General features: G+C 34.1%; 1 protein-coding gene across 14 annotated transcripts in view; it reads left to right on the forward strand.

The window, feature by feature from the left end:
• LOC125659959 (unconventional myosin-XVIIIa-like) overlaps positions 1–24,444 on the forward strand; it is a 74,958-nt gene that overhangs the window by 21,791 nt on the left and 28,723 nt on the right. For 6 of the 14 annotated variants that reach the window (XM_048891783.2, XM_056139503.1, XM_048891825.2 and 3 more), the window contains exons 2-21: positions 5,199–5,396; positions 8,623–8,799; positions 9,034–9,244; positions 10,257–10,399; positions 10,948–11,109; positions 11,524–11,810; positions 13,284–13,301; positions 13,709–13,828; positions 14,905–15,097; positions 15,558–15,644; positions 15,784–15,861; positions 17,248–17,392; positions 19,883–20,045; positions 20,617–20,800; positions 21,307–21,508; positions 22,569–22,666; positions 22,924–22,989; positions 23,290–23,418; positions 23,672–23,815; positions 23,930–24,019. In XM_048891783.2, coding sequence (XP_048747740.2) covers positions 5,199–5,396; positions 8,623–8,799; positions 9,034–9,244; positions 10,257–10,399; positions 10,948–11,109; positions 11,524–11,810; positions 13,284–13,301; positions 13,709–13,828; positions 14,905–15,097; positions 15,558–15,644; positions 15,784–15,861; positions 17,248–17,392; positions 19,883–20,045; positions 20,617–20,800; positions 21,307–21,508; positions 22,569–22,666; positions 22,924–22,989; positions 23,290–23,418; positions 23,672–23,815; positions 23,930–24,019 — 2,895 coding nt within the window. Of the gene's footprint in view, positions 1–3,596; positions 3,630–5,198; positions 5,397–8,622; positions 8,800–9,033; positions 9,245–10,256; positions 10,400–10,947; positions 11,110–11,523; positions 11,811–13,283; positions 13,302–13,708; positions 13,829–14,904; positions 15,098–15,557; positions 15,645–15,783; positions 15,862–16,350; positions 16,366–17,247; positions 17,393–19,882; positions 20,046–20,616; positions 20,801–21,306; positions 21,509–22,568; positions 22,667–22,923; positions 22,990–23,289; positions 23,419–23,671; positions 23,816–23,929; positions 24,020–24,444 lie in introns of those variants that run through there. The other 8 variants (XM_048891789.2, XM_056139291.1, XM_056139406.1 and 5 more) reach the window with 5 other exon arrangements.

A 24,444-nucleotide genomic window follows, 5' to 3' on the forward strand; every position in this document is an offset into this window, starting at 1 on the left:
TTAAGGTTTTTTAAGGTACTGATATATCAGATAATATGTTTTAAAAATGCCTATATGCTAATGGAATAATGATTTCGCTGTAGGACGAATTTGAAATTAATGCCTGTTAGAACCTTGTCCCAAACCTGTTTATTTTCAACAAATATTTGAAGTATGGATGAAAATTATGTCTCTATATTTACATTTACAAATGCTTTCTCTTATATGTAACATTACTTCAGAACTGAGGTGGGATTCACTGGGTCAATATCGAATTTGTATATAAGTAATAACAGGAACATATTTAGCAGAAGATCGTTGAATAGTATGCATGTATATGTCATGAACTTATTTAGTTTGGGTTTCCACGCAATTCAGATGTTGATTTTTCCCTGTGCAACCGTTTATATAGACTTGCTCAAGTCTCTATGTTGTTTTTATTACTTAATCATTTTGTCCAAATTTTTCTGTGTTTCAGAAGTCTAAATATCTGCTCTCTATCATACTTAATGTCACCAAACATAGATGTTTGGCATTATTAAAAAGTATTAAGGAGAGAGCATTGATTGACTTGAGCCAGTCTATCGTTTATACACAAACCTGTTGCTTTGTACCAATGAGCTCATCAAAGGGAAACAACTATTGGGCAACTTGGAAAAGTAGATTATAACAGTGGAATCAAGAGGAACAGTTTACACATTTTCTGAATTTCAAATTATACTATGTATATCAACCACAATGTACAAGTAATAAGATTTGATTTTGGTTGTTGTAGTATCTGATCATGCAACCAATCGCAACCCAATGAGACCTCCAATAATGATATCTTATTTCTTTGGTAGATTAGACCTGTAATTAATGCAATTGCTTCCTTAAATCTGATCACTTACCAAAATCTTGAAAAATGAAGTCCACAATTATGTTTAAATCCAAATTTTGGGATGAAAAGGACTAGAACAAACAGACATGATATGATCTTTAACAAGGACTTGTAAAATGCATTATGAATTATCTAGTCCTATCTGAAGATGTTCTACGGGACTAACACCTGCCTCTCTAGTGTAAGGAGGTGATAAATGGTGGTCTGTGGTGGTCGGGACAGCATGATCTATGTTTTTTCTTTTGTGTTGTGTAGTCTGTTTGTCCATTAGAAAAATCAGAGTGACTATAGCACACATCCAGTTGATTATGTGGAAATGTAAGACATCATGGTCAGACATTCAGGTAAACAGATGAGAACTCTACCAGTAGGACACAGTACATATGTGTCTTTGTTCAGTTATTTTAATAGGTTTCACAGATGAGTCATAATGACATTGTATACAATAAAAGGAGACTATGATTTCCCTGTGACATTTTAAAGTGGTTGAAATTCAGATGTAAAAATGATACGTTGCAGAGAGTCCATGGAAAGGACTAGCTGTGTGCTGTAAGCACATATATCTGCCCTAGTCAAAATAAAGTTTGAAAATGATCCTAAACATATTTTTTTTTTTTTAAATAAAAAAAATTTAAAGAAGAATTTATGGTATAATATTGCTACTATGACATTTTTGTCTATATGCATTAGCCTTTTTTGAAATGTTTTTAGCTTGATCCTGCGTGTTTCATACTTTGAAGAGTAGATGGAGTATACGCATATCCAGATTTGTCAGTGGATTCATCTTGGGGGACAGGATTTGTATTGTGGCCCATTAGTAGGTCATCACTGTTAATTACTTCATTTACTTGGAGATGATTCATTTTAGTCTCTGAAGTTGGTTTAGACATTTAATGATAAAAACTTTTTTACATGTAATGTTCCCTCTCTCTGTCTCATTTTACTTAATTATTTATTTAAATTTAGATGAATATAGAAGTTATTTTTATTTAATGCAAACTGATTCTATTTAGAGTGTTATTAAAGAAGTCTTGATTAGAATTACATGTATATGGTCCTATGATTATACAAATATAAGTATTTCATTAAAAATTCTTTGTCGTGCATAGCACTAAATTTCAAGACATGCAGTTCTCGATGCACAAAAGAAATGCAACCTATACTAGCTCCTATTTATGGTAATATTTTTATTATCTCATTCAAAAGGTGCACTCGATTTGTCTACACTGTTGTGCTTCTGGTGTAGTCAGTACCATTCCAAGGCGTATATTGTGTTTAGTGGACATTCAGAGCACTTGTTTCCAGCCAAAAGTACCTACATGCACTGTCCTGTTGCATGTGTCATTAGGTACTTGGTCATCCTTTATGCAATATGAGAAACAAATTTCAATATTGGACTGTTCTTACCTGAGAGACCTGAAGGATAACAAACAGCTAGGTCTGAGATGCAGGAAATGCTGTTGCATCTATCTGTGCATGCATGTGCTAATTGAGGGTATACCGGTATACATTGATGTCTCAGACTCAAACACGAGAACTTGTAGTGCTGAATTCAATTGAACGATAAAATAAATAAATAAAATGATAAAATAAAAAGTGATTATTTAAATAGAATTACACATTTAATTAGATTATGAGTATATATTATATGTCCTTACAATTTGCAAATATTCCACAAAACTTGTCAGAAGTATATATCTTTTTCATAAGGTTTTCAAATAGGGTTAGAGATACTGGTTTTTATTTTTCAATCGAATTTTTTAAATTGTTTTCCTACAACTCAGTTAAATAAACAATGAAGATTTTAAATCAATCCCTTTAAAAGATAAGTACACTTTCTAATAATACATGCAGGTCACTGGCAAATACAGTGTTGATACAAAAAAGTTTACCTTTAGGAGCAATGTAGGTGGTAACTTCTGAGTGCCCAGTGTTGGTCAGTATTGACTTCAGGCCTATCCTCAACCCACATGTCCAGCTGATGTCCAGTGTATTTTAAACTAGTATAACGTTAGACTAGAAACTTACAGGCCATTAATGTTGTTTATATTTGTAATGTTGGTTTTGGTGACATTACACCCCAACATAATTAATGGCTTTGGTGTTCATTAAATCTTGTCCCCTATAAGAGACAAGAATCTTTTTACAAGTGCTGACTGAAACCTTTTGGCGTGTGCCAAAAACTAGTTTGTGCTTCCAAAGGTTTGATGTATTTATTGTCGTGGAATTTATTTTTAAAAAATGTGTTCAGACAGGATAATTTGGAAATAAGAAAATGAATATCCTACTGTTGGAAGACACCTCTCAGGGAAGGCATTGTCACAATGTGTTGATAGATAATGATATGAAGCGTGTGTAAAATATATTTTGACATTGAAATTTACGTGCAGGATTTAACTTGCAGAAATTATTGTAATGAAGATTGAATGGATTTTGAGAATGAGGACTTTTTGAATGGAACCATGAAGTTTCATAATTTAAGCAATTAAAAGTCAGTCATGATATTTATAGGTGTGCAGTGCTATATGTGTGATTAGAACTCCTATGAAGTATGCCTTGCTAACACATCTATCAAGGAAACTTGATAAAATGTGACCAAAGTTAGTGCATTTTCACGTATGCTTAAGTTTGATGGAGTTTATCAACTGTTTGTGAATAACAGTTTTGATGAAGGAATATTTTGAATACCGTTAGTTTTTGGGGATAATTATAAGAAAGAAATATGCATCATCACCATATTAAACGAAGGACTATGACAAAGTTTACAAAGGTGAGTAAGTTTCTGCTGGTTTTTTATGGGGGGGGGGGGGGGTAAATGCTTGTATGTTATTTTACATCACGCTTGAGAATTTGTCACTCATACAGGGGTTGGTTTCAGAATTGTACATGCTTACCGGTACTAAATCTGTTGAACAAATGTCCTTGAGATTTTGCACAAAAGAATGTTGATTTAAAGACGTCTTAGGTATTTAGTTTCACATTGGATATATTTTGATATTAATTGGGCCAAACTAAACTAAACTATCAATATCCCTTGAAATTTTTTCTGTAATATTTTGCCTTGGGGTTGACAAAGTGAGCAAAAAAATGAATATCTCTGAAAGATCCATCTTGACAATTTTGCCCGCAGACATCTATATTTTTCATATATGATGCGATCATATTTGTTGCCCCAGTGAATAAGACTCCAGAAATGTACATATTTGTTGGTGTTTGTCATCGTTACAACTTCTGTGGTGGCCGTGAATGGCTATAGCTGTCTGGCAGTTCTGACATTTGAGTACTATGTTCTGCTGTTTTATATTCATGCTTGGACCCAAGAGAATGCCTGCATTTAGCTTGTATTATGCTGTGACTATAAGTTGTTGGCTATTTTTTTTCAGACTTGGTAGATATAATTTTGTGGTAGGGGGCAGACTGCCAGATTTTGGTGTGGACTTCGTGATCGTTTGCTGTTCATAAATCAAGTTTTTGCACCTACTTGGCAACATTATAGGTGACATTTTATTGATAAGAAGTCATACTGAATGCATTAATCTGAAAAGAGTACCTTAAAAAGTCTATCTGGATTCTGTTTTAAAATGCAGGGTAGCTGACATATAAAGCAGTTTATTTTCTTTCCTCCCTCACCTTGACTTTTTAATTGAGGAATGTTTATAGACTATAATTAGTAATGCATACCAGGGACATTTGTCATTTATGATTTTAAAACGAGTTCAAAATTCAATATATTGGTTTCTCGGTTGTTCTTAGAATATATTATGAAGTGTAGCTTGTATACACCATGTAAACATTCACTGTTTGAATAGTCAAAAGTGAAATAAGTGATATATAATTGAGTGGTCGGTTGATCACAGGTGTCTGTGACAGGTAGAAAAACTTGAGATTTACAAGGTTTGTCAACATTGAAGAGTAAATAATCTTAACTCACCTGGTCTCTTTCGAGATTGATATGGAAATTCATTTCATGATTGCATTTAATAATATTTTATATTTCTCTAGTAAACTGTCAGGTTAAGCCACAATATACTTCCTTTTGATAAGGCAGTTCATGATCATATAATACAAATTGTTCATTTGGTTATTATTTTACTGTTGAATTACTAATTATTTTCCATGCTTTTGTATGGACTTTATGGTAGTACTGCCTTCTTCGTACACTGTACGTGTGATTTGTCAATTAAATACCTCTCTATTCATGACATTATGGATAGGTTGAGACCTAATGATAGCTATTGTCAAGACATGTTCCATTTCTCATACTTGATTAAACTTCAATTATATGTCAGTTTATGTTATCGGCTATCATAATAATCAAAGGAATGTATTCATTTTGTAGGCTCGGTCAGAAACTGAGGTGCAGTCGGAGAAGGCTTGGCTGGAAGCAGAAAAAGTATGGCTGGTCCACAAAGGCGGCTTTGCCTCAGCCAGCATTATAAAGGGGAATGGGATGTCCCCTCTGCCCGAGGGCAAGGTCCGAATCAAGCTAGACAATGGAGGGGATGTACTGGAGGTGGATGAGGATGATGTAGAAAAGGTATAATTTGTAGAGCTGAAGAGTCTCAAAACACATCAATAGTCGTGTCTCAGAATTCATGATTTGATCTTAACTATCAGGTTTAAATCCTGAGGTAGATTTCATTTGAAAACATTCTGTAGTACATGTAGCACAACTCTGGCCTTCTCTGGTTATACAAAAAAATTTCCAAGACACCAAAGTAAAAGTCAGACAAGGAAGTAGTTATAAGTAAAATTTACTTATCTTACAGTTAACAAAACTTCGTTATATTTGTGATAAATTTAATCTGTTGTCCATATGTCTCAATGTACTATAGAACCAATCTTTTGGTGATGGTAAATACTGTACAGTTTTATTTTCAATGTAGGCCAAAACAGGGAAATTAAAACTAGTGAATATAACATACCCATTACATGTACATACAGATATGGACATTTGAAAAACCTTGCATCAAAAATGAAAGAAAATGTGAAAGTAATCAGGAGCAATCTATTGTTGTTACAGTATACCATCTGTAGGTATAGGACGGAATTGATTGAATTCATGGCTCTTAGCCTCCTCCTGGAAGATCTGTAGGTATAGGACAGAATTGATTGAATTCATGGCTCTTAACCTCCTCCTGGAAGATCTGTAGGTATAGGACGGAATTGATTGAATTCATGGCTCTTAGCCTCCTCCTGGAAGATCTGTAGGTATAGGACAGAATTGATTGAATTCATGGCTCTTAACCTCCTTCTGGAAGATATGTAGGTATAGGACAGAATTGATTGAATTTATAGCTCTTAACCTCCTCCTGGAAGATCTGTAGGTATAGGACGGAATTGATTGAATTTATGGTTCTTTACTTCCCTCTGGAAGATCTGTAGGTATAGGAGAGAATTGATTGAATTTATAGTTCTTTACCTCCCTCTGGAAGATCTGTAGGTATAGGACGGAATTGATTGAATTTATAGCTCTTAACCTCCTCCTGGAAGATCTGTAGGTATAGGACAGGATTGATTGAATTCTTGGTTCTTAACCTCCTTCTGGAAGATCTGTAGGTATAGGACAGGATTGATTGAATTTATGGTTCTTAGCCTCCTCCTGGAAGATCTGTAGGTATAGGACAGAATTGATTGAATTCATGGCTCTTAACCTCCTTCTGGAAGATATGTAGGTATAGGACAGAATTGATTGAATTTATAGCTCTTAACCTCCTCCTGGAAGATCTGGAGGTATAGGACGGAATTGATTGAATTTATGGTTCTTTACTTCCCTCTGGAAGATCTGTAGGTATAGGAGAGAATTGATTGAATTTATAGTTCTTTACCTCCCTCTGGAAGATCTGTAGGTATAGGACGGAATTGATTGAATTTATGGTTCTTTACTTCCCTCTGGAAGATCTGTAGGTATAGGAGAGAATTGATTGAATTTATAGTTCTTTACCTCCCTCTGGAAGATCTGTAGGTATAGGACGGAATTGATTGAATTTATAGCTCTTAACCTCCTCCTGGAAGATCTGTAGGTATAGGACAGAATTGATTGAATTCTTGGTTCTTAACCTCCTTCTGGAAGATCTGTAGGTATAGGACAGGATTAATTGAATTTATAGCTCTTAACCTCCTCCTGGAAGATATGTAGGTATAGGACAGAATTGATTGAATTCTTGGTTCTTAACCTCCTTCTGGAAGATCTGTAGGTATAGGACAGGATTGATTGAATTTATGGTTCTTAGCCTCCTCCTGGAAGATATGTAGGTATAGGACAGAATTGTTTGAATTCTTGGTTCATAACCTCCTCCTGGAAGATCTGTAGGTATAGGACAGGATTGATTGAATTCATTGCTCTTAACCTCCTTCTGGAAGATTTGTAGGTATAGGACAGAATTGATTGAATTTATGGTTCTTAACCTCCTCCTGGAAGATCTGTAGGTATAGGACAGGATTGATTGAATTCATGGCTCTTAACCTCCTTCTGGAAGATTTGTAGGTATAGGACAGAATTGATTGAACTCTTGGTTCTTAACCTCCTCCTGGAAGATCTGTAGGTATAGGACAGGATTGATTGAATTCATAGCTCTTAACCTCCTTCTGGAAGATTTGTAGGTATAGGACAGAATTGATTGAATTTATGGCTCTTAACCTCCTCCTGGAAGATCTGTAGATATAGGACAGGATTGATTGAATTCATGGCTCTTAACCTCCTTCTGGAAGATTTGTAGGTATAGGACAGGATTGATTGAATTCATGGTTCTTGGCCTCCTCCTGGAAGATATGTAGGTATAGGACAGAATTGATTGAATTCATGATTCTTAACCTCCCTCTGGAAGATCTAACACTCATATGAGCATTATTTTAACACTGTGTTTTAACACTTTACACAAAAATTCTCATAGTTTTTAGATCACCCGCATCACTTAGGTCGTCTATTGCTATTGGTCTGCATCTGTTGTCGTGAGTGGCCTTCTCTGGCTATGCATTATTTTTTAAAACTGAAAGTCAGACAGGGAAGTAGAAGTAAAATTTACTTACACTGTATGTTAAAGTTAACAAATTTCATCAATTTTTTTTAGGTGTCCTAGGTGATATTTGTGAGGAGTTAACAATTGAACTATTTTTAACTTCTTGATAAATATATCCTTCCAAATCTTTTGAAATTTGAATCATCTTTGGGACAAGGGGGACATAAATTGTAAATTTTAAGACTCCTGTACCCTGTGGCTTTAGGGGCAGGGCAAAACCTGCCAAAAAATTACAAAAATTGTAAATTTCATGATTTCAGGGGTAAGGGTTTCAGTACCAAGATGGGGCCAAAATGGTTATAGTGATTAAATGTCTGTCATTTGAAAGACCTCTTCTTTGATTTTGCAGACACTATATAAAAACATATTTAGGAAAAGCAGAAAGGGGTGTAACAAATTTTTGAATTTTGCAACCCTAGGGTTCTCACTCTAAGGTGGGTCTAAAATCGTTATACGGTGTTGAAATAACATTTAATTATTATGTAAAGTCTTTCATCAGTATTGGACACTTTTAGGGTCATTTGTTTTTTTTAAAAGAACACATCATGTTTTTTACTGCTGCTGAATATTAGAATATAGCCTTATAGATATGATAGATATGCAGAACGGGAAAATTATTCTAAAATGCTTAGTCCTTGGGGCTAGTGATACTTTTAACTAATACTCAGGTTACCGATAAGGCCTAGGGCCTCCAGTTTGAAAAGACCAAAATGGCTGAATTACTGATTTATGGTTTTTTTTTAGGCTAACCCTCCACAATTTGACCGAACAGAAGATCTTGCCTCCCTGAGGTTTTTGAATGAGTCCAGTACACTACACATCTTGAGACAGAGGTACGGGGCTAACCTCATACACACATATGCGGGATCCAGCATGGTGGTGGTCAATCCAATGCACCAAATGTCCATTTATTCTGAAAAGGTAGGTGGTTTACAGATTCTTAAGCAGGTATGCTAAAATATTATTCATTTCCTGGCTGCAATTATTTTTCTATTCAAAATTTTAGTTTATGATTGCATTTTGCACATTAAAGCAGTTTTCTTTGTTCATGCAACTTTCAGTTAGATTTGATATGGAAGCATAGCTTGCATTTTGAAGCAGAAAACTGCATACTTCTCCTTATCCAGACAGATAACTGATTACACATTTTGACAGGTTATACAAGTCTTCAAGGGATGTAAGCAGGAGGACATGCCCCCTCACATTTATGCCAGTGGTCAAATTGCCTACAGAGACATGTTGAACAGCAGGCGGGACCAGTCGATCATCTTAATGGGCAGAAGTGGCAGTGGGAAGTCTGTCAGTGCCAAACACATTCTATCATACTTAACCTTAGCAGCAGGCAGCATCAGCAACATACTGACTGGTGAGTTCTTAGGTGCTCAGATGCTTGAGCTTTCTAAGACAATATTGTGTGATTGCAGTGGCAGATCCAGGATTTCTGTAAAGGGGGGAGGGGCACATGTGTAAGTCAAGTATTAGCTAAAATACTCAACAGTTTTGGGTGCCAAATCTGGAGTTTTCCTCACATTACCGTATATACTCGCCTATAAGTCGGTTGTATAGTTTTTAGGTTATTTTGGAGGAAATTGCCATTGACCCATTTATAAGTCAGTCTAACTTTTTTCAAAAATCGGTTGATAATTTCAAATCAATGCTCTAATGTTTTTACCTGTGTTTCAAATAATTTTTTGAGAAATGTGCCGATATTTGATAATTTTTCTCGACAAATCAATTTCATATCAATACTCTTATGTATTTATCTGTGTTCCAATAATATTTTGGGATATGACATCGATATTTTATTCTCAACAAATTAAACAGACACTATTTTGTTTATTTCGTCCATGTTTTTGTTGTTTAAAAAATACTAGGCTATACATTACGCCATCCAGAAAAATACTAATCTTCTTAGGACACTCCTATAAGTCGTACATAGAGTTTTGGACCAAAATTTAACTCCAAAAGATCCGACTTATAGGCAAGTATATACGGTATTTTATAAATTTGTGGTGGAAAGGGGTTGAGGGTGGGGGGTCCTAAATCTGCCATTGGATTGAATATTTGTTAATGAAAAACATCTATGTCATAGAGTATAATTATCTTGATCATGATATTTTTTTGTCCCTTTGCATCTGAGTTGGAGAGTTGAGGGAGGGAGCAATGTCCCGTTTGTAAATCTGCCCTGTTATGAAGGGATACTTTCTATTGCTGTCTCCTATAATAGATATGTACATGTGGCTGATCATGCCAAAGTGGATCCAGTTTGTGTGATATTTTCCTGGATTGTTAACATCACAAAAATTTCAGATTTTTTATATTTCTCCTTGCTATACTTAATCTAAAGGACATGAAGTATTGAAAATTGAATTATGAAGGTGACAAGCTGAATGCCATTTCCACCCTTATGGATGCCTTCGGAAACAGTAGATCCATACTGAATACCAATGCTAGCAGATATGGACAGCTTACAACACTAGACTTTGATCATTCAGGTCAAATTGCCTCAGCCTCCTTACAGGTAACCAAGGAAACATTGATAAAAAAGGCCAGAACTGGTCTGAGGTCAAATGATTTAACACTATGTTCCCTATACATTAGACATGGATTTGAGAGTGGGGGCATACGTGTATACCGAGTTTAACGTTATAAATCCAAATCAAAGACCACTTTGTGAGAACAACATTGATGCAAATGTACTGAATGTTACTTGGGTTTGGATGTGACAGAAAAAACAATTTGCTTTCCAAACTCTTGTTGATTTACAAGTCATGCTTTAGGTCATGCTGTTTGTTGATTTACAAGTCATGCTCTAGGTTATGCTGTTTATTGATTTACAAGTCATGCTCTAGGTTATGCTGTTTATTGATTTACAAGTCATTCTTTTAGTCATGCTGTTTGTTGATTTACATATCATGCTCTAGGTTATACTGTTTGTTTGATTTACAAGTCATGCTTTAGGTTATGCTGTTTGTTGATTTACAAGTCATTCTTTTAGTCATGCTGTTTGTTGATTTACAAGTCATTCTTTAGGTTATGCTGTTTGTTGATGTACATGTCATGCTTTAGGTTATGCTGTTTGAGAAGACCAGGGTGGTAAGGAGACCAGAAGGGGAACCCAGCTTCCATGTCTTCTACCAGATGTTGGCTGGACTAGATTCCGGTCTGAGAAATGAACTTCAGCTCAATGCTCTAGGGGATCCTAATCTGTTCATGACTCCACTACAGAGGGTATATATTCAAAATCAAAATTGAGCTGTCCTAGCAAAAAAGACTTTGTCTTGAAAACAATGTTTCAAAACATCATGATGAAAAAATGTGACATCATTTTTTGCACACTTGTAAAAAAGACACTATGACCAATCACCAGTTAGCTGTCATCTTTGATTGGCTGTAATGTCGTTTAGTGCTCTAACATTTTGAGAGTTCATACCTCAGAACTTAATTACTTTGGGCCCTTTTTGCTTAGGACGACTCAAAGTCAAATTTAAAATATTTCTGATGAAAGCTTGTTTGGTTGAGATTTTTTGTTATCACCATTATATGGCTTTGCAATAATATGTTCACTTTTTAGTAGGGAAAAATATATTTTGTCAAATCCTTCACAAATATATGTTGATCTATAGTATTCTGTGTTTTGATAAGAATGAGGACCGTCAGAGAGCAGCTGCCTCTTGGGGGAAGATCTTCCATGCCATGGACATCATAGGAATGTCAGAAGAGGAGAAACGTTCCATTTGCTACATCCTGGCAGCCATTTATCACCTGGGAGTAGCTGGAGCTGTGAAGGGACAGAACAATAAGCCGCAGTTTGCCAGACCAGCAGCCGCAATGAAGGCATCGCAACTGATTGGCATCACGCAGGAGGAGCTAGCCAGGCAAATTTTTTCATCAGGGGGATCCTCTACACTGAGCAGAAGTACCTCAATGAGGTAAAAAAAAACACATTTACTTCTGGAAGATAAGATTTACCTTTGTTGAAAGATTATAGCATCAACACATTAAAGTTCAGCTGTTTTGAGAATGTACACAACGAAATATAGCATACATGCATAATTTTTGAAGTCTTTAAGAATTTATTGAAGGAATGAAAGCAATTTTTATTCATTTTATACGATGTAAAATAAGTGGGCATTTTATGCATATGAACTGTGAAGCTGTTTATAAGAGAGTGTAAGCTATCTCAGTTTACTTTATACAGTATAAAACGAGTAGAACTTACTTTGTACAGTATAAAACGAGTACAACTTACTTTATACCATATAAAACAAGTAGAACTTACTTTGTACAGTATAAAACGAGTAGAACTTACTTTATACTGTATAAAACGAGTAGATCTTACTTTATACAGTATAGAACGAGTAGAACTTACTTTATACAGTATAAAACGTGTAGAACTTATTTTATACTGTATAAAACGAGTAGAACTTACTTTATACTGTATAAAACGAGTAGAACTTACTTTATACAGTATAGAATGAGTAGAACTTACTTTATACTGTATAAAACGAGTAGAACTTACTTTGTACAGTATAAAACGTGTAGAACTTATTTTATACTGTATAAAACGAGTAGAACTTACTTTATACAGTATAAAACGAGTAGAACTTTATACTTTATACAGTATAAAACGAGTAGAACTTACTTTGTACAGTATAAAACGAGTAGAACTTACTTTATACTGTATAAAACGAGTAGATCTTACTTTATACAGTATAGAACGAGTAGAACTTACTTTATACAGTATAAAACGTGTAGAACTTATTTTATACTGTATAAAACGAGTAGAACTTACTTTATACAGTATAAAACGAGTAGAACTTACTTTGTACAGTATAAAACGAGTAGAACTTACTTTATACTGTATAAAACGAGTAGAACTTACTTTGTACAGTATAAAACGAGTAGAACTTACTTTATACTGTATAAAACGAGTAGAACTTACTTTGTACAGTATAAAACGAGTAGAACTTACTTTATACAGTATAAAACGAGTAGAACTTACTTTATACTGTATAAAACGAGTAGAACTTACTTTGTACAGTATAAAACGAGTAGAACTTATTTTCATTCCCGATCATTTGATTTAGTAAAATGCATTTGATGTAATTTGATGAATAATTCTAAAGAAAATATGAATTTTATACTATGTTATATGACACCGAGGAATATTATTGTAGCAACAATGTGGAAACAAAGCAATCAAACATATTGTGGTGCTATTCCTAGGATGCCATGTCCTAATGGCATCTTAGTTTATACGTTATAGAGAATGTTGATGAATTCAAATGAACCAATTAGACTGCATTTTACAAAATAAAATTGAATGGTTTGTAAGAATTTGCTAGTGCTTTGTAATGTAAATGATAGTTAAAATAATGTTGTATGAACTGTTGCATGTGCAGGATAAATCGACCTATAGGGTATGTATGAATGAACAGATACAGGTTTTATTATGCTGTGTTAACCTAGCTTTCTCCCATTGCCTTCAATGTGTTACAAATGCATTTTCAATTTGCATATCAATGATTTACTTTTCAATTATGCAGAGTATTTCGCATATTTAGTCATGATTATTTATCAAATATAGGTATGTTATTGGAAATAGTACATTATTTTAGCCATGTATATAAATAGATATACACCTTATGTAATCTCACAAAATATATATAATGCACACAACCTGGTACCTTGTTAATCAAAGGAAATGAAACTGTTTTGTACTACAGTAATACACTATGTAAGTATAAAAATATCGATTATATGTGGAAATCTATGTACTGTGAACATAGTATATATTTTTGTATTTTATATCTATTTATAATTACAGGGGGAGCCCGGCTGACAAAGGTCAAGGAGATTTTAACACTAATGCTATGGAGGCTCTAGAGGGTTTTGTCATAGGCCTGTACTCTGCTGTCTTTAATGCCATAGTGTCTCTAATAAACAGGTAAATTAATAGTTATTGTGGTTTTTTACTTTTTTATTCATTTTCTTGATAATCCATTGCCTTTAATGTTTAGACTATTTTTATTATATATTCCAGTCATGAGTGCTACTGATGTAATAAGAAACATTTTCAATAGATTTTTCTTTTAAAGCAAAATGATTCAAATCTGCAATGAGGTATACAGAAAAACATGTTTATAACGAACACCTTTATAACAAATTCACTCCTATTGCGAAGTGGTATTTGTACCCCTTTGAGATTTATTGATTGATTGTATCTTGCTTAACTTCTTTCGAGAGAATTTTTCACTCATATGGAGATGTCAGCAAGACCGGTGAAGGGCTTCAAATTTAGGCCTTTGCTCAGCGCTTACGACCTTTGAGCAGTGAGGGTTCTTTAGCGTGCCACACCTACTGCGACACGGGGCATCCGTTTTTAAGGTCATCTCTTAGGACCCGTGACATTCACACCTGATGCCGAGTGTTTGGTGACGGAACTGTCACTACCTGTTTTAACAACTTAGGTCTGTCGTGGCTGGGATTCGAACCCCGGCCTCCCGCATGCGGGGCTAATGCTCTAACCTCTAGGCCACTGCGACGGTCCCCGTTGAGAGGGAAATAATGAAAATTCCATTGGATATAATGAATTTTGATTATAACATTGTGTTTTGCTATAACTGTGATTTACTGTACTTTACATGTTGGAAGTCAATTTCACTAAGTCACCTTGGGTGACCTATAATCTGTTTTTGTCCATCATTGCATGTGATGCATTAACGTTTGAATATTTCAAACTTCTAAGCCACTCTGAACCAATTTAATGGTGTAAAGGGAACAAACATTTTCAATTTCATGGTCTTTGAGCAAGGAAACATCTACCAAAATTATGAAATTCAAGGCCACTTTATAAACTGAAAATTCTTATGGATTGTTCTGATAAATCCCACAAATGATAACCTGACCCTCTGGCTGACTGAGCTGATGGGAATGTGTTGTAGTATCTCTGTGTAACAGTGTGCAGTTCTCAGGTTATGGAGACTTGTCTATGTATAACCAGACAAGTAATCTGCATTTCAGATCCATGTCTTCAAATATTCGGACTTCCAGTTCCATAACAGTCGTTGACCTGCCTGGATTTCAGAATCCAGCTACTTGTGGACGAAACTCAGGTGCTACATTTGAGGATTTGTGTTACAACTACGCACAGGAGAAAATGCAAATGCTGTACCATGAATTGACCTTCACCTTACAACAGGATAGATACAGTCAGGTAATGCATTGGAATTTTTTGTGTTTGGAAAATTTAGAGTGCTACAAATTTTAGAGGGATACCAAATTTCCAAGATAATAGTTACATACAGGTGACTCTTGAAGTCTCAAAAGTTCACGGGACTGTGGAAAAACTTTGAGAGACTTGAGTATTTGAGAGTCAGGAAAATTGTCAGGCCGATCATCAGGTTTAAAATTGGGTTGGGAGTTCAAGACTTAGTTCCTTCTCTCCTCCTGGAGAATAGGGCGTCTGGGAGTTCAAGAAATTACGAGTAAATCTGCATAGTTTTGTTGGGGAAAAAAACTGGGATCTTAACTTTGATAGAAGTTTGAGCCATCAGGAGTCACCTGTAAATATGAGAGAAAAATAGTTACAAATGATGAACTCCTGAAGAAATGAAATAACTGTATCTGAAGTACATTATTTAATCTGTATGTGTTTTATTTATTGACTTTTGCAGGAGAATGTGGAGTGTGATTTTGAGTTTGTTACCAACAGTCCTGCAGCCATGATCTCTCTGATGGACAAGCCAGCCCAGCAACTTTTGGTAACCATCATAAGTAGATTTTCATGAAATACAAGAAAGCATTTTCTGTAAAGCTTAATGGTCTGACAAAAAAGTATGAACATTCTCATTATAAATCATTATGAATTTCTATATGGCAAAGTTATTTTAATTCAAACAGCGTCCCATTGGGAACAGGCATCATGGGATTGATTCCCATCATTCAAATCATGATCATTCCCATCATGCATCTGATGAGGTATTGTCAGTAGCTATTTCTATTGACTCACTGTGTTGGGTGATAGTTTGTCAAGTTGTGGTGGGATTTTCACTAGGACAGCATTCCTGAATTTTTGGTGAAGGAATCCATGTTGCAATTTTGCACTGTAGTTTACAGAAATTCACTTTTAGTTGTGATGTGACCAGCTTAGATATTCAATCACTTCATTTTGTGTTCCGCTCTGTGTGATGATTGTGTTATAGCATTATGTGGACTAATTTGACCAAATGGATACAGTCTTATCAATTTATGCTACTGATGCTTTTCTCTTTCTCTATTTTTTTTTTTAAAATTATCTTTGATATTTTTTGTAATGAAAATTCTGCTTGATTTTCTTATTGTAATGTCTATATCATGAATTTTTTTTTTGTTTTTGGAAAGAATATTTATTTCTCTGATAGTTTGCTGTTTGTTTTATGAAACATCATGCACCAAAATGTATGTTTGATATTTTTTGTTTGATGTTAGCCACCACAAGAATTGGTTTGTATATAAACCTTTAATTTAACCCCATTTCCCTTGACATTTTTCTGTTTACTTTCTAGGATATTCATTGCAACAATCTTTACTCGTCCTGTTCAATCACTGAAAATAATTAAACTTTCAGAGCTGTTTTATTCCTACTATTTGAATTTTTTTGCAAAATGTTGTCTTTGAGCAAGAAAATTTGATACTAACTTGTAAAATGAATATCATTAATCAAAATATGAATAAAATAAAAACCATGGAGATAGATGTTGTACACATTATCTTAAGATCATATGTGACATTTCTGACATTTTTTTCAAATTTCTCATTTCATTGCCTCAATATGAAGAGTATGATTTCCAAATTTTATATTGTACCATACTTTATACACGTATATTAGCCTGGTTAGATCACTTAACTAGTAATGGAAAAATCTCAGGTTCGATTTTCAATTGATCCAAAGTTTTTTCTTCCCTTCTTTGCTACAATAACATAGTAATTTTACATTTTTACATGAAACAATCGGGAACTATCAAAATATGCTAACTTTATAAAACAGACATGGTAAACATACTCCAAGATATTTTGTAGAAACGAGATTGAATGCAAATGAATTGTGCCTTATATGTCATTAAAAAAATTATATATTATCGAGAAACGTCGCATATGACTTTAAGCTATAAGTAATCACAAACTCTCCACAACCCAGACAACAACAAATGTGTTGCTTCCTGTCACACTGCTTAATGTTGGTCAATCTGTGATGTTTCAATTGCCTTTTTAAAAAAAAATTCATATGGATAAGAATTCAATTCCATATATTTCACAACTTAACATAATTTTATTTGAAAAAATTATTTTACTTTCTAGCAGTTTATAAATGATTTGCAATTTTAGGTGAGAACTTCATCTCAAGAAATAAAGGAAAGTGATAAGAAAGGGTTGCTATGGATTTTGGATGAAGAAGCCATATTTCCTGGTGCAACAGAGGATAGTTTTATGGACAGACTTTTTACTCACCATGGAGAACAGAAAGTTAAAAGTAAGCTAATTATAACATGGTAGATACAGGGCTTGAAGCTAACTTTTTATGTCACCAGTCCAGCCGGACTGATGGGGTATAATTTTAACCAGTCCGCAGAAAAAATTACCAGTCCAACAGAGTTTTCCAGAAATAATCAAATATATTTTGTTGATATCATTAAAATGAAATTTAACTCATTATGCCTTAGACAATATTGTAACACTTAAATGTGGGATTTATATTTACGAATCAGATTCTTCCGATTGATTAAACAGATGGAAGCATGCCAAATGTGTATGAAATTTCATATTAAGTATATTTTCCAAAATGATGCTTTAGAAAATTAACCAGTCCCATCGGACTGACTAAAACAAATGTCGATCAGTCCGCCAGACTTTTAGCCAGTCACAGACTGACGGACATATGTTAATTTCGAGCCCTGAGATATGTATTCCTACAGTGTATGAGATGGGCTTTGATTTCTCAAAACAAAATCAGAAGTCAAACCTTAGACTTTAGTCTTAAGAGTTTTGTTTAAGCATTCTCAAATCTGAGACCTTGAAAATGTAGAACTTGGTTTAAAAATCTCAGTAATTGTTCTTCCATAAGTGAGGATAAACTTATATTTCTTGATAATGATAATAATAATACATGTAATAGCCTTAATTTATCCAGGATGACACAAATTAGCATATAGCTAGTTTCCATTGTGGTCCCACATTAAAACATATATACAAACATAAAATTAGCATCTAAAATTAGTATCTAAATATGAATACATGATATGAAAGGAAAGAAAGGAAAAACATAGCTTAAGACACACACAATTAGTATTAAAATTAGTATATAAATATGAATACATGATATAAAAGAAAAGAAGAAAAAACATAGCTTAAGACACACACAATTAGTAATAAAATTAGTATATAGATATGAATACATGATATAAAAGAAAAGAAGAATAAAAGTGAATTCCAACTCTTCAATCAAGTTACTATAGTAATGATATATATCTACATTTGTGTGTATCTTAGATACAAACTTACATGATAAATTGATAATTGATTGGCAAAAAGAAAAAGCTGAAATAATTTTTAATTTACAAAGTCTTCATTGTGACTCTGCTAATTGATTTCACTGATTCATTGTGACATAATCAGTTTCAGAGGATGGTGATACGAATTCAGAAATCCACAGTGTGGTGATCAGAAAGTAGGATAGTAGACATGTGTACTGCAATATAATCATGAAAAATATTATATTAATATAGGTCTGTTTAAACATCTGTATATTGTACACTATCTTCATTCATAAGATATTTTTATGCCCCCTCAAAAAGGGGCATATTGGTTTGCACCTGTAAGTCAGTATGTTGGTCAGTCGGTAGACCAAGTGTAGTCCACTCAATATCTGAATAACTTTGAACAGACATCAAACTTGTTATACTATTTTCCTTTAAAGAATAGATGACCCCTGTTGATTTTAATGTAAACAGGTCAAGGGTCAATCTACTCTGGACATACAAAGGTCAAACTTGAGGACATATTAAGATGCATAATGTCTTGAGAACCCTTTGCTTGACAGACATCAAACTTGGTACACAGCTTCTACCCAAGGGGGAGATTATTCCTGTAGATTTTGAGATCACAGAATCAAATGTAAATGGTCAAACAACTCTCTACATAGTGTCTACTCAATATTTTGAGAATACTTTCCTTGACAGACATTCAAACTTGGCACACTGGTATCCCCTAAAGAGTAGATGGCCCCCATTTCTTTTCAAGACCCAAAGTCAAAGGTTATATATGGCTCAAAATGTTATTTGAAAATGCTCATTATCTTCAAAGATCAGACTTAGTATTGTGGTTGCCTCTGACTAGTAAATAACTCATGTTGTTCACTATCATTACATCTATATTCAAAGCTGATCCTTGTTGAATTCATTATTCATGTACCCAATGTCGTATTGCAGTACATTTGAAAATATAACAATAAACTGCAATGTGGAAATTTCTGGCAATACCTAGCTCCAAAAATTGAGGCACACTCCATCAGATATTCACTCAGGACTCGGGTACAAAATCAGGAAGCATGAAAGTTTATTTTCTATCATTCTCTACTTATGAAATTGAATATTATGATGAGAAATTTCACAGTGTAAAAATGTTTTTCTTCAGTACATATCATTCTCTGCCTCATACTACTGTTTGTGCTGTTTACTCTAGATCTTATACTACATGTAAAAGTATTCTTAAGATCAACATTTCTGATTATATGTGAAAGGAAGCTTTCAGATTTTGTAAATTTAGACATAAGCAATAGAAAATATCAAGCGCTTAAGTAAATTTGCACAAATTGAGAACTTTGAAAATGATGCAAAAATTAATAACATCCATTTGATGCAATCCTTTCTTCTTTTTCTCCCAAAATTTGTGCTGTCTTTCAGAAGCAATTTATTGAAGCCATCTGCAATATCTGAAATTACTGTAAATGAGGACTGTTTTACAGAGGACAGTCTTCTAAGAAAGGCCTCTTCACTTGGGAACACCTTTATTCTGAATCACTACCAGGGCACCAATCCTGTTCAATACAATGCCAGTGGCTGGCTAAAAGGATGTCGGGAAAACCCCCTCGTCAAAACTGCTATTCAAGTCCTCCAGGATTCAAAGAGGTAATTAGGAAAGTTTCAAATCTGTTCAATGTAAAAATCAAATTTTTCATCATGTTGAAGTGTTGAATATTATTTTTGTATCACTCCGAGGGAGCATTTCATAAAAAATATTATTGCAAACCACATAACTTTGAGAAATGATATACTGTAAACCAACTTTTATTTGCGACGACTTCATTTCGCGATTTCCCAGTGATAGACTGGTTCTTTACCAAAATAATCTGAAAGATATTCGATACAAAAAGGACTGGTTCATGGTGGGAAATATTTGTGACGATCGAACCTCACGAAAATTTCTTGCACACAAATAAAAGTTGCTTTACAGTATGGGTATCCCAGTAAAAGTTGAGATTAATTTTGATTTTTCTACTTACATTGATCATTTAGAAACTACATTGACAAAATCTTTAGATTTTAGGTTACTGTTTTCAAAAGAGATGAATTTAAGGGCAGAATAACTATTCTTTCCAGCTGTTTTGAGGGGGGTTCATTCTTTTATTTTCAGTGTTTTGCACTGCATATCATTCTTTAAGATCAAATGATAGAATGGATATCTTGGTTTTTATTGAAGGCAAAACATCAATGAACTTTTCAACACAGTAAAAGCCCCAGTGGCTGGAATGGTCAGTGGCTCCATCGTTGGTATGGAAGGGTCCACTTCTCTCAAAAGGGTAGGAAGCATGCGGAGGACATTTATGTCTGGGACAGCTGGTCTCAAGAAACGCTCAATGTGTCTCCAGGTTAAATTTCAAGTGGTAAGTTTTTCTTGTCTTTTGTCGTTTTGTTAGTTAATTTCACGGCTTATTTAGCTTTCCCGTGTGACCTCAGATCTCTAGGCACGTAAGAGGCCAGAATCTTCTTCTGGTACGGCTCTTGAGTCTCTATAATTGGGGCCGTACAATGGACCCGAAAAAGACATATTTTTCTTCAACAAAAAGTGTTAGGTGACTGGGTTATCAAAACTTATTCTGTTATAAGTGTACCAGTAGTTGATGAAACCGATGAGAGGAGTCGGGGGGGGGGGGGGGGGGGGAGGGAATACTGTAACAGACACATACCACATACACATCTCACAAATTGGTTCTCTATCGCAGTTGTATCCTGGAACCAGTTTATTAATTTATTGTTTGAAAGAAAAGTGACCACAGAGTAACTGAAAGCTGTAAGAAATAGACATACTGTTTAAGACATCTAGAGTATTTGTTCAGCAGATTGTATTTTGTGAGTTTTGACATAGTCTGTCCTTGTGTTTTATTTGTAGGATTCAATAATAGAAACTGTTCGTAAAACCAAGTGTCACTTTGTTCACTGTCTCTTACCACAACAAAACGCTGGATTGTGGGAGCTCAAACAAGGGTCATCTCAAGACAAACCGTCCGATGAAAACCTCATGAATGTTCCTCTCATAAGATCGCAAATCAGAGGAGCCGAGTTACTTGAGGGTGTTAGAATCTACAGACAAGGTAAAGCTTTCTGTGGAGGAAATCTTAGGAAATTTCAAGAATTGAGTTTTCAGTGAAAATCTTAAAATATACTTTTAAATCGTGAAACTGTATTTTTTCGTGGATACATTGATGCATGAGACATAACTTTCGCAAATTATTATTCATAACTTCTATGTGTGTAAGAGTTTATTTGCAAGAACTAGATTTTTGCAAATGGCTAGTCTTGCGAAATTCCATGTAAATAATGTTCTCGTAAATAAATTGTGATTTACAATAGAAAGTTCAATGATTAAGATAGGAAGTATGGTTTATACTCGCTAATTTTTATAGCAATACGCTATACCATGTATTGATACCGTATAGATACTCACAACATAAATCAGCTTTTTGGGAGTAAAATTTTGATTCTGAAGTCTATGTCTGACTTATACATGCATACTACAACTGGAATTTTTTTCTTGCTGCACAATTTGCGACATATAACTGTAAATTTTTAATACATTTAATGTCAGTTTAATCAGTAAGAAATCAACAAGAGATAGCAAAATAACAATACCGAAGTCTTACTCAAATCAATGTATTCAACATGAGGTTATCAGTAATGTAGATCAAGATGGATGTTCAGAAAATATATATACAACAAAGAAATACAATTCTTGCCAATGTGATTAAAATCCGATCTTTGATCTGCTCTAGTTCTACATGTATTATGTCACTACACTAGTGTATTACCAGAGTGGAGCTAAGATCTGATTTTAATCAGATTGAATTCTTGTCAGAAAATAAGATATCAAATTGACAGACAATATTTTATTGTATATATTATTTATGAATACGAGAGTCAATGTCAAATTCTTCGACATTTTTCTGAAAAACGGTCACCAATTTAGACATGGGTCGACTTATAGTAAATTATGTATCATGTTTTATCTTGTGCTTCCTTTGAGATTTCTCTAAATTAGTGTAATAAGTATTCTATTTTACTTAACGTTTCAGTGACAAATTGTAAAACTTGCATGAAAATATATCTTCTTTTACTAAAATCATTTTGATGAATTTCGACCTTTATAAACTGCAGGATTTCCTGATAATATGGTGTTTGGTGAGTTCAAACAGAGATTTAAGGGTCTCCTTCCACCAGGAAATCAACCTTCCAAAGATGCGGACTTAAAACAGGTAAAGGTGGCCCATTTTTACACAATTTCTGTAATGCTTGCAGAGAATTTATTTTATATCAGGTATTTCTATAAAACTTTCAGTGATAAATGTCTATCTATTTTTCTGTCTTTTGTATCTGGAATTTTATGAATGAATATAAAGTTTAATATCTTGAAATACTGACTTTAAAAAAATTCTAAAATTTGTTGTACCAAATGTTATGTGTTGAATATTCTTTTTTCTGATTGTATGTTTGCTAAATTTTACATTTTCAGGCAGTTTTGAATATCTTGGATCATCTAGATATTGACAAACTAAACTACAGAGTTGGTTTAAGTCAGGTAGGTTATTTTACTTATAAATACATTTTATTGACGAATTAACCGTGAGGTACACATGCATGGATAATGCAGTTGTAACGGTGTCTATCATACTTTTCATTGGAGTTAACATCTAAGTGCTGTTTTCTTTTCATTAACCCATGAAAGGGGAAATGCTACATTTTAGATCTTGCACAACATTAAGAATTATAAAATTTTAAAGCCTACTACCAAGAGGACACACACACCACATCAACAACAACATAATCTCACAGAGATATAGAATTGTCTACATCGTAATACTAAATGCTTGTGTTGTAGGTGTTCTTCCGAGCAGGTGCTCTTACCAGGTTGGAAATGGCTCGTGATGAGAAGATCTCAGGAACTATAGTCAACTTGCAGGCTCGCTGTAGAAGCTTCTTGGCCCGAAAGAATCTAGAAAAATTAAAGGTAATGAGATTTATATACATGTACAGATAAATTACAGTGCAAGGAATGGTGGTAATGAGCGAGTGCACATGATTTATATAATTCAATTTGGTGTCATTTCCATTGTTGAAATATTTCATATCTGGGTTGGGTTTTATTTATGCAATAAAGGCAGTATATCAGGAAATATTTCTTAATGTTTAAAAAAAAAAGCAACCACACAATCTGTATGTGAATAATGAAAGTAGCTAAACTGAAATGATTCATTTGATAGGTGAAACATATTGCCATTAGCTGTATACAAAAGAATGTCAGGAAACTGATGCTGATTAAAGACTGGTCCTGGTGGAAGCTGTTCACCAAGGTTCAACCTTTACTTGACGTCCACCGAACAGAGGAGGAACTGAAGAACAGAGAAGTGAGTCAAAGCTCGGAAAGAGTCCTTCCTATATCAGCATTAATTCAGATAAATTTACTAATGTGGATTTTTCTCCTTTTTAGAATTTTCTATTTGAAGATGCTTTAATTTCAGTATGAACTAGAACAGATGAAAGCTAAATTAGAGAGGCTTGAAAGAGAAAGGAATGAATACAAAACACAGTCCGAGAAATTGGAGAACCGAGTAAGTTTTAGCTGTGTGATCTGAAAGCTTTAATTCCACTTCTTGTATATTACTTTTCCTCTCTGTTTTCATCTCCAGTAACATTTGAATTCCAATTTTCGTTTAAGCTCTCTGATATTAAAATGATTTTGACCTACCCAGTCAATATTGTAAGTTGTCGAGTGATATGGAATTTTACACTGTCCTAGTGGTAGTTTTGATTATGAAGCATTATGTTGTGTGACAGAAGGACATAATCTCTGCAATAGGTTCAGGGTTGTTCACAGTGCTTTGGGCATTGTTTGGGGGAAATCCTTTGTGTGAAATGGGAACTGTCCACAGAAATATTAATAGAAATATAAAAAGGCTTGATTACCTCCCTTGTAACCCACCTTGATATTTATCGATAACGGTAATGCTACACCTGAGAAATTTTATATGGAGGA

This window comes from Ostrea edulis, chromosome 1 (genome assembly GCF_947568905.1).
Source record: "Ostrea edulis chromosome 1, xbOstEdul1.1, whole genome shotgun sequence".
Taxonomy (NCBI): Eukaryota; Metazoa; Mollusca; class Bivalvia; order Ostreida; family Ostreidae; genus Ostrea; species Ostrea edulis.